Source organism: Panicum hallii, chromosome 9 (assembly GCF_002211085.1).
Source record: "Panicum hallii strain FIL2 chromosome 9, PHallii_v3.1, whole genome shotgun sequence".
Taxonomy (NCBI): Eukaryota; Viridiplantae; Streptophyta; class Magnoliopsida; order Poales; family Poaceae; genus Panicum; species Panicum hallii.
Genome location: NC_038050.1, coordinates 6,437,610 through 6,450,471, shown reverse-complemented (window position 1 = coordinate 6,450,471; position 12,862 = coordinate 6,437,610). Strand labels below are relative to the sequence as shown.

General features: G+C 51.1%; 2 protein-coding genes and 2 long non-coding RNA genes across 4 annotated transcripts; 1 reads left to right on the top strand and 3 right to left on the bottom strand.

Moving 5' to 3' along the window:
* The first annotated feature begins 1,735 nt into the window (after positions 1 to 1,735).
* LOC112876446 lies at positions 1,736 to 2,454 on the top strand. Its single transcript, XR_003225317.1, has 2 exons — positions 1,736 to 1,953; positions 2,195 to 2,454. It is a non-coding gene; the product is annotated as an uncharacterized LOC112876446 (long non-coding RNA).
* Positions 2,455 to 2,566: 112 nt separating this feature from the next.
* Positions 2,567 to 3,184, bottom strand: LOC112876445. The gene is made up of 2 exons (XR_003225316.1): positions 3,031 to 3,184; positions 2,567 to 2,940 (listed from the first exon to the last, which is right to left on the bottom strand). It is a non-coding gene; the product is annotated as an uncharacterized LOC112876445 (long non-coding RNA).
* Positions 3,185 to 3,774: 590 nt separating this feature from the next.
* On the bottom strand, positions 3,775 to 5,835 carry LOC112877461 (probable protein kinase At2g41970). The gene is made up of 5 exons (XM_025941771.1): positions 5,796 to 5,835; positions 4,865 to 5,248; positions 4,368 to 4,774; positions 4,198 to 4,284; positions 3,775 to 4,101 (listed from the first exon to the last, which is right to left on the bottom strand). Exons 1-5 carry the CDS (start codon positions 5,833 to 5,835, stop codon positions 3,976 to 3,978), a joined length of 1,044 nt encoding a protein of 347 aa, XP_025797556.1. The 3' UTR covers positions 3,775 to 3,975.
* Positions 5,836 to 8,483: 2,648 nt separating this feature from the next.
* Positions 8,484 to 12,467, bottom strand: LOC112874541 (protein NRT1/ PTR FAMILY 8.3-like). The gene is made up of 5 exons (XM_025937912.1): positions 12,005 to 12,467; positions 11,165 to 11,270; positions 10,857 to 11,074; positions 9,824 to 10,380; positions 8,484 to 9,557 (listed from the first exon to the last, which is right to left on the bottom strand). The coding sequence occupies exons 1-5, from the start codon at positions 12,062 to 12,064 to the stop codon at positions 8,735 to 8,737; spliced, it is 1,764 nt and encodes a 587-aa protein (XP_025793697.1). The 5' UTR covers positions 12,065 to 12,467; the 3' UTR covers positions 8,484 to 8,734.
* Between the last annotated feature and the right edge of the window lie 395 nt (positions 12,468 to 12,862).

Below are 12,862 nucleotides of genomic sequence, written 5' to 3'. Positions count from 1 at the left end.
TTCCACTTGGGGACACGAGCACGTGAGAGGCACGTGGGCGCCCCGTGCGCCCCATCCGGGCTGCCCGGGAGGGAAACCGAGGCAGCCCAGGCCCAGCAGCCAGCACAGCACACCTTCAGCGAGTTCTCTGGAACGACGATCATGGGCAACGGCGTGTGAGCCCGGCCGTGATGGGAGGGAGACATTCTGTAGATCTGGAGGAATTTTTTACGGGTTTCCCGCGCGCAGATGCACGCCGGCCAGCGTGTCGACGAGAACTCTCCGCCGCTGCGATTCATCAGGGTAGATCAGAGGATGGAGACGCCGGCGCCATGCCAATGCCATACTGAGATATTCGTGCCCGGATTGCGTTTGCCCGTGCGACCTCGCTCGCCGTCGGCAGCTCGTGAGCGATGGGCACGGCCATCACCCCATGACATGATCTCGCTGACGTTCTCCCGGGCATCAGGCCTCAGTCGCCGGCCGACCTGACTTCTCGGTCTCGTCGCCGGCCGACCTGACTGGGGACTGTTACTCTAAATTTTAGATCCATGAATCTTATTATTTAGAAGTATTAAATAAAGACTAATTATAAAACTTTTTCACAGATGGGTGCTAATTCGCGAGACAAATTTAATGAGCCTAATTAATCCATAATTTGCGACAGTGATGCTACAGTAATCATCCGCTAATCATGGACTAATATACCTCATTAGATTCGTCTCGCGAATTAGCCCTGGGGTTCTGCAATTAGTTTTGTATTTAGACTTTATTTAATACTTCTAAATGATAAGATTCTATTTGATGTGACCTCTCTAAATTTTAGACCTTCAGAAAACGAACACACCCTATATCGACACACACGGGCGGCGCTGCGAGTGAGCTGACAGCTGAGCCGGGAGGGGAAACAAACAAAAGATTTGAAGCTGCGGCGTTGCTTCCACTGATAACCTATAGTAGGTGTTTGTGCTCAACCGTATTGCAGGGTTGGTTAGTCCCTTTGGAGTTTTTTGATTTCTCGTTGATCAAACCTTTCTTGTACAATCTTAATTGAGTGGCAGAGCTCCTGCATTTTGTTTATAAAAATAGAAGTTCGGCGGGGAAGCTGTTAGGAATCATATGTATAACTAGCCGTTAAAGTATTACATAAGTAAAGGTTGGGCATGTGGCTCAAGAAAAAACCAAACAAGAAAAAGTTATATTTTCCAAACCGTATATCTAAATCAAAATCCGACTGCACCACTGTATTTTTTCAACAAAATAAGATCACATTTGAATACATTTGGATAATTTTCTGGTGGAATTTTTTTGATGCGGAATAATCTTTTAAGCTGGAACAAATTTAATAGAAAAATATTCCATCTTCTGTGACGGATCGGCTCCAGATTGTGCACGCAACCTGGAATATAGAGGCGAGGCCGTGACCGGCCAAATGGGCCATAAGTTCAAGCGTGACTTGTGTGATAAAAGGGGGATTTATTGGGCTCATGGGCCTTAAACCTGTGTTTTGTTCCAAATTTGTATGCATAGTAGTAGGTCGTTACGGCATATGACAAATTTAAAATTTCGCCATCGTCAAAACTGTACTTCGCCAGATTACCATCCCGCAGTTGGATTTTGCTGTTTTGCCATTATGAAACACAGTCATCCCGCCGCAATGCCTTTTCAAACTTTTTTAATTCATTTTTCGTTTTTCTATTCTTTTAGCAATATGAACCGACCCTTATGCCCTTCAAAGAAACTTTATCCTTTCTTGGTCATGAGCACTGTCTGCTGCTCGTCCCCCTTCTCTCTGCTGCTCCCATGGGCCATGGCCGCCTTCCCCTGCATGCCATGGCCCTAGGGCAGCGCCCCCTCGAAATCCACCCAAGGTCGCCCCCACCCCCTCTGGATATGCCGCAGCAGCTAGTTTTAGCTGCGTCAGAGGTGCGGAGGCAACGCCATGAACTGTGATTGGGCTTATCTCGTCGCTGGGTATGTCCTTTCCTTCATTTTCTTACTCGTCATGCTTCCGAGATCGATCAGATAGCGCATCTAAACTCGAGTGCGCAGAAATTTAGTTGGCCTTTTTTTCATGTGCAACCAATTTTACTAGGCTCGATGGGAGCCTGAGCTTAGTTTAGTACCTGTAAAGCTCCTGGCCCTGTAGATGAAGCTTTACCTTATGCAGAACAACTGCCAGCACCAATTGTTGATTGGAATACGTTCTCTGCAGACCATGGAAGCCTCAGCGACCAGTTCTCTGCGAGACCATGGCACCTGCTGTCCAAAGAACACCACCAAGGAAGCTGACACCCAAGAAGCTGAAGACCAATTGATGTAACTGTGAACCATGTCATGTAACTGAGAGTGGACTCAGTGTCTACTTTCATTTAACTGAGATGTGAACTCGGTATGTCTACTTTCATGTAACTGAGATGTAAACTCAGTATTTGCCATGTTTATGCAACTCAATTATGACAGTAGTGAACTAAATGTGCTGTTGTTTCCATTCACAAAGAGCACTGCATTCTGCATTCTGAAGATGACAGAAAGTGAGTGTGACATGAATTTTTTTGACACTACAATATTCAGAAAGACAGAGTGCTTGTCACCAATTTGCAGCCAACTTCATTTTCATTGCAAGACAGTACCAATTACATTTAGAAATGGACATTACATCTTCCATCACTGATACACCACATCACTTGACAAGCAGTACTACCACACCAAAAAACACTCAACACAAATGAGGACACTAATCACCACCAGAAACTGAACCAGATTTATTAACTTGTCCATCTTTTCTTCAGCACGCAAATTAGGCATGAGCTTCAACTATGCACCAACTAAATTGGGAACAGGACCATGATTGGCACCACTGCAACTGGGAACCCAATCTGCACTCAGATGTTGCTCATTGCTGCGAGCACCTTTTCTGTACTCTGAAATCGACTTGAAAAAACGACAGCATCCTGGCACCTATAACCAACAATAATCATGAGTGTCGATTTTTCAAAAAAAGAACAATAATCATGAGTGTCGATTTCATCAAAGGGCAACCAAAAACACCTTGCCGCTATTCTTCCATGACTTGTCCTCCACCACCCGATCCCCACATTCTGGGCAACTAATGGGAGGGAGGCCACTAGGGCCGAGAGGGATACCGAGCGAGGGGCACGGCATGGCCACGGGAGAAGCTCCCCTGCGACATCTCCTTGGCCGGCCGCTGCGGAACCAAATCACCTAGGTTAGGGAGAACTACCGGAGCCACGCGAATGTGATTGTGGGACTTGCCTGGTAGGAGGAGTCGATTTTCTAGGAGGATTCGTGCCGGGGATGCGATGCCCGCCGGCGGCATCCTGGGCGGCGCCGCTCCAGACGACGGCGAGACGGGAACCGGCGGCGAGAAAAGAACATGCCGGTCTCGTACAGCCTGGACTGGAAGAGGATTTCGGTTGAGACTTGAGAGGGTCAGGGGCAATTTGGGAAGTTTCATCAAAAAACTGAGTGAAAAAACATAAAATGAATCGGAAAATCTCGAAAAGGTATTCCAGCCTGTATCATAGTTTCATAATGGCAAACCGGCGAAACCCAATTGCGTGATGATAATCCGACGAAGTTTAGTTTTGACGATGGCGAAATCCTAAATTTCCCTTACAGCAACCCTCTTCCGGCCCGGCTCACGAGATTGGATTTCTGAGATTGGAGCTGAGAATTTTTAGCTTTTCGTGTTGCGAGTTTCGGAGTTGGAATTTTCAACTCTGAAATTGGAGCCTGAACTTCCGGGTCAGGATTACCGAAACAGGTGGCATGTCTTGATGCGCGAATTTGCGATTAATTATTTCCAGATTTTACAAGTAATGGTACGTTCACACTCTCTTAGATTGGCCAATCAGGCCCTTCTCGTGACAACAATTTTACTACGGTTCCGTGAACATGAACGAATTATAAAAGTTCAAAAACTTGCTCGATTACAGTAGCGCAGGGTGACTGACATCCACTCTCTCTATCTATCTACTGGAGATCCCCTCCACCTCCAGGCCGGGCGTTCACGAGGGGCTGCAGGGCCTTGACGACGATGGTCATGTTGGGCCTGAAGTCGGCCTCGTACTGGACGCACAGCGCCGCCACCGCCGCGAGCTGCGCAGCACAGACGAGCAGCCCAGACGGATCAATCAACAGGACGGTCATGAAGTGAGCAAGCAAAGCCATGGGCCATACGGCGGCGTCGCGTACCTTGGCCACGGCTTTCGGCGGGTAGTCGTCCTTCAGCTTGGGGTCCACGCACTGCTTCACCTTGTCCTCGCTCAGCCTTGGAGTGGCCTGGGCAAGGTCACCATTTTTATTTTATTTTTTTCTCTCAGGCAGCTCATGAGAAATTAGGACGAGGGGGAATCGGGACCTACCCAGGTGACGAGGCTCTGCTGCCCCTTGGGCATGGTGTGATCCACGGGCTTCCTCCCGGTGAGGAGCTCCAGCAGCACGACGCCGAAGCTGTACACGTCGCTCTTCTGCGTGAGCTGGCCCGTCATGGCGTACTCGGGCGCGTGGTAGCCGAACGTGCCGAGCACCTTGGTGGAGTGCAGGCGCGCGGCGGAGTCGGGGGACTGGTTGGTGAGGTTGAAGTCGCCGATCTTGGCGTCGTGGCCGTCGAAGACGAGCACGTTGCTGGAGCGCACGTCGCGGTGCACGATGGGTGGCCGCGCCTTCTCGTGGAGGTGCTCCAGGCCCCGCGCCGCGCCGTACGCGATCCGGGCGCGCTGGCTCCACGTCAGCACCGGCCCGGGCTCCGCACCCTGCACCCCCTTCTTCCCTGCAACAAGCAACGCGATCGATCTCAGCGCTTGGTTCTGAAGCCGCTCTGGATGATGGCTTCTTCGTTGCTACTACAATACTACCATACCGTGGAGTATGTCGTAGAGGGAGCCCATGGTGGCGAACTGGTAGAGCACGATCCGGTTGTTGAGCTCCAGGCAGTAGCCCAGCAGCTGGGTGAAGTGCTCGCACTTGAGCCGGGACACCATGGACAGCTGCTCGCAGAACTCGGCCTCCGACTGGCCGGAGGAGCTGCCGTTGTCGAACATCTTGACGGCGACCACCTCCCCGGTGCCGAGCCTGGCGCGGTAGACGCGGCCGTAGGAGCCTTCACCGACAAGCGCCCTGTCCCCGAAGTTGCCCGTGAGGCGGTTCAGCTCCGCCAGCGGGAACGCCGGGACGTCGATGGGCAGCACCTTGGCCGCGGACGCGCCGCCGCCGGCCCGAGGCATGTTCGGCCCTCTCGGCTGGGCTGCGCATTAATCATGGCAACAGGGAGCGAGTGCGCACGGTGAGATAGTTGTCACGTCGTCTCTTCATCAGTAGTTTACAAAGATGATGATGATGATGATCGTCAGGCAGGGTGCCATGAAGATGAAGCCACCAAAGGAAAAGGGAAATGGGGAAAAAACGGAGAAAGGAAAGAACCTGGTGCACGCGGCGGCGTGGCGGCCGGGTAGCCGGCCGGCGGGGCGGCTAGGGGCTCCTCCTCCGCGCCGTTGCAGCACCACATCGTCAAGTCTAGCTAGGCGCGCGTGCCGGCCTGAAACCTTAATCTGAGAAGCGGCAGCAACCACGGTGGATCTGCAGCTCTCTCTCCGTACGCGGCAGGTTTTAACTGATCCAGGCTCTCTATGGCGACGGGCAATGGCAGGCAACTGGCTGCTGTTGGACCGAATGGTTGGGCGAGGAAGAAGATGTGGCTCGAGAACTAGTAAGAGCGCGCGCGCGGCGGGTCGACGCGATTCCCGGAGCGCGGCCGGCCGGCCGGCGTCGCAATCATTCGCCCGCTCCGCTACGTGCGGCCTGCGCGCGCGGCTGCGCTGATGTTGCTGGCATGTCGAACCGGTAGGTCGGACAGAAAAGTTTCTTGCACGTAATCGTGTCAATGTACAAGCACGAGTCAACGTGACAGCGGATACGTGCGTACAGCCATGCTGTCCTGCAAGTTTTGCCGGACAAGGGCCGAGGGGGAACTCATCAGTTACTAGTTTACTGCTGCACTTGCTGGGGCTAAAAGAAGATTACTTAGCTCCCAAATCGGTTGAAGCTTACTTTAACAATGATATCCTTGTGATACAGGATCACTTAGGTCGCTTGTGTGATGGGTTGGCGACATACGGGAGGGGATGCGTTCATCACAGCGGCGGGCCCCACATGTATTCATAGTATTCAGTTGAATACCCAAAAATTTTGGCAAAAAGATTGTATACGTAATATATAATATGTATATGTATAAAAAAATAGAAAATAACACTTCCAATCTTAAATTGCGTTTTGGGCTCAAATGGCCCACTACTCCTCCTCCTCCAGACCCAGTTGTGGCGGCCCAAACAGCCCAACTACTCCCCCCTCCCCTCAACCCGCGCAAACGGCCCAAACTGGCCTCCTCTCCCGATTCCTTCACCCTTCCCTGTCCCGACTCCCGCCGCAAACCCTAGCCTGGCTAGTGGTCAGCGGGCTGGTGGAAGTAGGACAGGGGCAGCGGGCAGCGGCGGCGGCTGAGCGGCGCGGCGGCGAGGCGCCGGGCGGGTGAGCCGGGGGTAGGGGCGCCAGGCGGTCGGGCTGGGAAAAAAAACCTGAGAACCGAGAACCGATCCAAAATTACCGAGAACCGATACCGAAGGAACCGGAACCGAAGAAGTTCGGTTCCTGTTCGGTTCCATGATCTAAAGAACCGAAGTTCCTCAGGATATTCGGTACTTGGGCTCGGTTCTCCCGAAGAACCGAAATTCAGCCCATTAGACCCAATGTCCCAATGTAAGTTCGGCCCAAGTAAACGGCCCCTGCTCCTCCCTGCGGCCCGCGCGCCGACCCCTCTCCCTCCCCCCGGCCGGCCCCGCCCCCCCCCCCCGCGCCGCCCCCTCTGGCCCTCTCCCTCCCGGCCTCCCCCCCCCCCGCGGCGGCGCCGCCCCTGCTCGGCTGCTCCTCCCCGCGGCCCCCTCTCCCTCCCCCCCCCCCCGCGCCGCCTCCCCCAGCCCCAGTCCCCCCGCGCGCCGCCGCGGCGCCGCCCCTGCTCGGCTGCTCCTCCCCGTGGCCCGTGCGCCGCCTCCCCCAACCCCAGTCCCCCCCGCGGCGGCGGCGCCCCTGCTCGGCTGCTCCTCCCTGCGGCCCGCGCGCCGGCGCTGCACCCTCCGGCCCTTGCGCCGCCGCCCCTGCTCGGCTGCTCCTCCCCGGCCCCCCGCGGCCCGCGGCGCCGCCGCAGCGCCGCCCCCTCCCCCCCCCCCCCGCGCGCCGCCCCCTGCTCGGCTACTTCAATTCCTTCGGTAAGTACGGAACCGAACCGAACTACCCGAAACCGAAGTTGCCCGGTTCCTACCTCTAAAAACAATCGATCGGTACCTATTATCTAGGAACCGAAGTTCTGTTCGGTTCGGTTCCTCCCGAATGCCCAGCCCGACCAGGCGGCCTAGCAGCACGGCGCCCGCAGCGCAGGGCGGCCGGGCGCAACTGCGCCAGGTTTGAGCTGCGCAGGCGGTACACCGGCGGTGCCTGCGCCCGCCGCGTCGGGCGGCCTAGCAGCACGGCGCGCGCAGCGCAGGGCGGCTGGGCGACGGGCTTGAGCTGCGCAGGAGGTAACCGGCGGTGCGCAGCTGCGCAGGCAGGTGGCACACCGGCGGCCCTCTTCCTCAGTTCTTCGGCTGTTCCTTTTCCTCTCTAGCCTCTGCGATTCTGAAAAAAGAAAGATGAGCAGTGTGCAATTTTAATCGGCGATTGCTTGTTAATTTATGACAATTCTAGAGCAATGAAAGCCAAATACAGTTGGTGGTACTCCAAGAACAGAGGGACACAGGAACAGGTACTAGTCAGTTGAACCTCCAATCTGTACTAGTCAGTTGAACCCCCAATCTGTACTTTAGGCTGCTAAAAAAAATTCACTCTTTAAAAATTTTAAATACCCAGACTCCAAATCCAAAACCCAGCCTGGTTCATCAGATGGCCATGGACGTACGGGGCGGTGGTCAGACGAGAGAGATTGCCCACGTTACCCCGCCGCAGGTAGCTCCAGGCCCAACCCAACGTGCTCCCATGCTCCCTTCACGTCGTCAAACTCAAACAGCAACGACTTAACCTGTCACAACAAAGCTAGTTAAGTTGGTCATCCCAGGCAAAAGAAAAAAGAAAAAAGATCAGGATTACAGGTTCGTCCGCACGGGCACGGCAGTCCCGTCTCCCGGTTCCGGGAAGAAACCGACGGACCCCGCGTCGGTCAACGTTGACATGCTAAGTTGCTAACAATAATAAGCTCTGCATTTTACACGGCAACACAAACAACAGACAGCTCTCAGCTCAGTCAGATGCTCAATCTGCAGCGCAGGCGCGACCTGCTTGCCCGTTCTCCGCAGAGATGGGCGGGGTCGTTTGAGGTTGAACCAACCTTCCGGAATTAACCCAGAAGGAAAAAACACGGCAGTCGGCAGGCGAATGCCCGACTGCTCGTTGTTTCAGCCAGCACATTGATGCATGCATACAAAGAGGTAGACACATAACCAGCAATTGAAATCCTTGCTGATACCAGAGTAGAAGCGCATGCAACTTCCAATAAGTCATATATACAGAAAGGAGAAGTATGAATGTAAAATCAAACTTAGTATCCTAGTACAATGAGAAACAGAAGCTTGCAACAAGTACAGATTGTTGCTTCGGCTAGATTTAATGCAGTGGGGAACATATATACAGGTTTTGAAGTGTGCTATCCACGTTGACATCACACCATCGAGCTCCTCACCCTCTGAACTCAAGCTGCTTTCTTGCTCTTGTACTTGCCGGCGCAGACCACATATATGACCAAGTTCAGAAAACTGAGAGCAGCGAGGAGCCAGAAGAAGTAATCGAGGTGCCCTTGGTTCAAGTTATCTGGAATCCATCCAGGGTTGCCTCCCCTTGTCGTGAAGTAGGCGACCATAGTCAAAATGAAGGTGCTGAGATAGTTCCCAAATGCTGTCGTCAGGAGCTGTAGCGCGCTGCAGAGGCTTCTCATGGCGTCTGGTGACTGATCATAGAAGAACTCAAGCGCCCCGATGAATGTGAACACCTCTGATAGACCGACCAAGAAATACTGAGGGATTTGCCAGAATATGCTCAGCGGGACTGGGACGTTCTGATCCACCAAGTGTTGCTCCCTGGCAATCGCCAGCCGCTTGATCTCGAGGATTGCAGCTACTGACATGGTTATGACGGAGATTACCAAGCCAATGCCCATCCTCTGCAACTCCGTAAAGCCCCTCTCATTGCCAGTGAATCTCCTAGCAAGTGGGACCAGTATGTAATCGTAGATTGGGACACAAAGAATGACACTTAGCGTGTCAAAAGTGGATAGGGATGCTGGAGGAACCTTGAATGAACCCAAGGATGGGTCAAGCACCATCCCCTGTTCCACAAACATAGTTGACATCTGAGCATAAACAGCGGAAAACACTATTGTTGTTGCCCAGATAGGGAACATCCTTAGCAGTATCTTCAGTTCTTCCACCTGGGTGACAGTGCATATCCGCCATGGATTACTGAAGTCAGCTGTTTTCACATCAACATCAGTAATTGTAGCAGCCTTGTCCAAACATCTGAAACAAATGTCAGTTGGAATATGTTAAGCTCTTAGCTTTCACATCATGAGAAATGAAGGATACCACAATTCAAGTCATAAATATTCATCTACTTGGCAAAGCAACAAAACAAAAGGTTTACAGAGCTGATAAGTTGCAATTGAGCCAAACTAAACCCTGGCCAGAAAAATTAGGGACTGATTTAGCAACTAGTAAAAACCCATTGCGACACTATTTAACAACTAAAACATTGATGGCAGGTTGCATCACAGAAGGAGACTTACGTGAGTTCATCAGTGTGCTCCAATTGTCGGCTCCCTTCAATTGCTGACACCCCATCAGGTAGCTCATACAAGAGGGAGCTGTCCTCTGGGACATGTACATTCCACTTGCGCAGAGAGGCAACAACCACCTGGCATACTCGTGTAATAGGACTACCTCCTGGTTTCTGGAACCTATAAATTGATGTGCCAGAGAAGAAGCTTATGATTGCCAAACCCATGAATACTGTCGGGATGCCGAAGCCCAGGCCCCATCCTAAGTTGTCTTGGACCCAAACCAGAAAGCTGCTTGATATGAGAGCACCAATGTTTATTGAAAAATAGAACCAATTAAAGAAAGACCCTTTCTGGATTCGCTCAGCTGGATCTGTATCATCAAATTGATCCGCTCCAAAGGATGAGACACATGGCTTAATTCCACCAGTACCCAGGGCAATCAGATAAAGACCAAGAAAAAAGACAGTATACTGAAAAGGGCTTGCTGGTGGGCAAAAGGATCCTTCACAGGATGGAGGCATGAGCACAGGAACTGATGCTGAAAGAGTCAGTATTGCCATCCCCTACAATTAAAAGATGATTTCAAGTTAAAATGTAACAAACTAACAGGGTGCTACCAGGATCAGTTGAATGTATGGGCTAACATATAAGCAAGACCTAGTAGCCTAGTTCACAGATATTAGAGGGAACCTTCGTTTGTTAAAAAAAAAAGAACAAATTACTCGCATGTACCTTTTCAACGTCCATGTTAAGGGTTGACACATTACAATAAGAGTATAAGACATCTTTAGATTTTTTCTTTTCTTTTCATGTGTGGGTTCAGAGCGGTGGCAAGGGAAAATATATTTAGCTTGACAGAGATGCATTAAAGATACATGTCATTTGGAAGGAAATTGTGGTATATCATTAAAAATCACATGCTATCAAGAAGGCAATTTCTACCAGCATATGACATCCATTTGCCTTCTTTTGATTGGAGGGGTCTTTAATGAGCAGCAACAAGGAATGTACCATGGCACTACAGAGCAAAATAACTTACAATGAAGTATATCGTGGAGAATGTTGCAATTGTCCAGTACCTCCCCCAGTATGCATCAGCCAGGATTGCTCCAATAAGGGGAGTCAAATAGCAAGTTCCCTGCCATGTAGTCACATTGCTAGCAGCAGAGGCATTGCCATCATGTAGCTTTTTTGTCAAATAAGTAACGAGGTTTGTAGAGATGCCATAATAGGCCAGCCGCTCACAGCATTCATTACCTAGGTTAACACAATAGTTAATTGCGGGTTATAAGGGAATTAATGGAAGAACGTACTTGCACACTTAGTGAGCTTATTCCAAAAAATTACCTAAAATGAATGGACATGCCTTCCATCTACCAGTTGTTTCCTTCACAACAGGATTTCCAGAAAAGTCGACAGATCCATCTCCAGTGTATATTAGTTGGTTCGGTTCCTGAAACCAAGATCATGTTCTCGCACCATTATATTTTTTGTCAAACAAATGGTACAAGTACTAACAGACAAGAGAGCACTTTGACTACATATGCCAATCATCATACATTGCTGCGTATACTTTGACTAAAACAATCTAGTAAGCCACTAGGACTTTCTACATTTATTCAGCAAGGCCCAATCCAGACAATTTGTTCAGGTTTTACTTCAACATTAATGTACAAAGGAAACCACTTCAGCAATATACTGGTACTATGGGGTTATAGCTCCATCAGCTTAAGAGAAATGCCCTGGAACTGGAAGCTTTTCAACCCGCCCATGAGTTCAGAGAGCCCATAAGACAAATTTGTTTGGGCTCAGGTATATATATCAAGCAAATTAAGTGAAGACAAAAGAGTAAAAGCTTCTAATTAGAACTGCAATTGCAATTCTAGAATTTTACTCGTGACCCCGTGTACATGTATAGAGAACCAGAATTATGCCCAAGTGCGAGTGGTGATGGTGTGCGAAGCTATTCTTAAGAGTTGCGTACTAAATCAATCAGAAAGTTCCACTCAAACTATTCCAAAATCGGCGCGCCAAGGTTTGATTTTGTCCATAAAATAGACTAGGAATCTCACGAAAATATCCTACAGATCGATAGCCGCCACTCATCATCATTAAACAAAAGCACACAATCCTCCAAGTTAGGCAACCCCAGCCCGGCGGGCAACCGAAGCGGCGGAGTCAACTCACCTCCGGAGCGAGGAGCCCCTGCTCCAGCGCGGCCTCCTCCCCGCGCTCCGCGCCAGCCATCGACAGCGAACCCTAAGGCACGAGCACGCCGGATCGAACCCCGGGCACTCCAATCCTCCGCCCGATCGGAGGAGCAAGGCTGCAAGGGCTGCAGTTATTCTATGCGTTTCTCGCGAGGAAGCAACAACCCGCTAGTCCAAGGTGGAATCGCGGCGGGACTCGGGAGTGGTATTTGTGGGAAGCCGAGCAGTAGCTTGTAGATCTGGGTACGTTTCAGGGGCGCAGGGAGTGAAGGACACGGCACCGGCGCCCCCGCTGCTGTTGCTCTTCCGGTGCCCCGTTGATTTGCGCCTCGAGCTGGGGTTGGTGCCGGAGTTGGAGTCGGGATGTGCAGGGTGGTTGGAGTGACTTGGAGAGTTGGAGGCTTGGAGCGAGGTGGGAGGCCGATGATAAGTTCGGCTTGGGGCGCTCGCGTCCGGCGTGGCCAAAAAGGGGACGGTCAGATTGTATTTTGTTTTTTATAAAAAAAAGGTTTTCTGGAGTTTATACGATCCGCTAAAGTTACTAATCGAGACCAAGCTGTGGGTAATGGTATGCGAGTCGCTTGCAGTTTTTATTACTTGCGCTCTTTCCTTGCCGGCTCTGTTAGTCAGCGTCCAGATCTTCTTATTCTCCGCGTATAACACCAATCTTAATAAAAGTTTCATAGTACATCACCATATCAGCAAATTTACTAACAGGACAGAATAATTTATAAGGAGGGAGGAGAGAAAGTTTGATAGAATAAGAAAGAAGTGTCGTGATCATCATCACGATACTTCTCCGGTACAGTTATCAAATTTTCAATTTTAATAACTA

Excerpts from the sequence above, each read along its gene's own strand:
- LOC112877461 (XM_025941771.1), bottom strand. The coding sequence starts at position 5,835 with ATGCCAGCAACATCAGCGCAGCCGCGCGCGCAGGCCGCAC. Across the intron at positions 5,249-5,795 it reads GCCGCGCGCGCAGGCCGCAC|CCCAGCCGAGAGGGCCGAAC; the intron begins GTAGCGGAGCGG and ends ATTAATGCGCAG. Across the intron at positions 4,102-4,197 it reads CGCCGAAAGCCGTGGCCAAG|CTCGCGGCGGTGGCGGCGCT; the intron begins GTACGCGACGCC and ends TGTGCTGCGCAG.
- LOC112874541 (XM_025937912.1), bottom strand. The coding sequence starts at position 12,064 with ATGGCTGGCGCGGAGCGCGGGGAGGAGGCCGCGCTGGAGCAGGGGCTC. Across the intron at positions 10,381-10,856 it reads TCTCCACGATATACTTCATT|GGGATGGCAATACTGACTCT; the intron begins GTAAGTTATTTT and ends TTTTAATTGTAG. Across the intron at positions 9,558-9,823 it reads GAGCACACTGATGAACTCAC|ATGTTTGGACAAGGCTGCTA; the intron begins GTAAGTCTCCTT and ends CATTTGTTTCAG.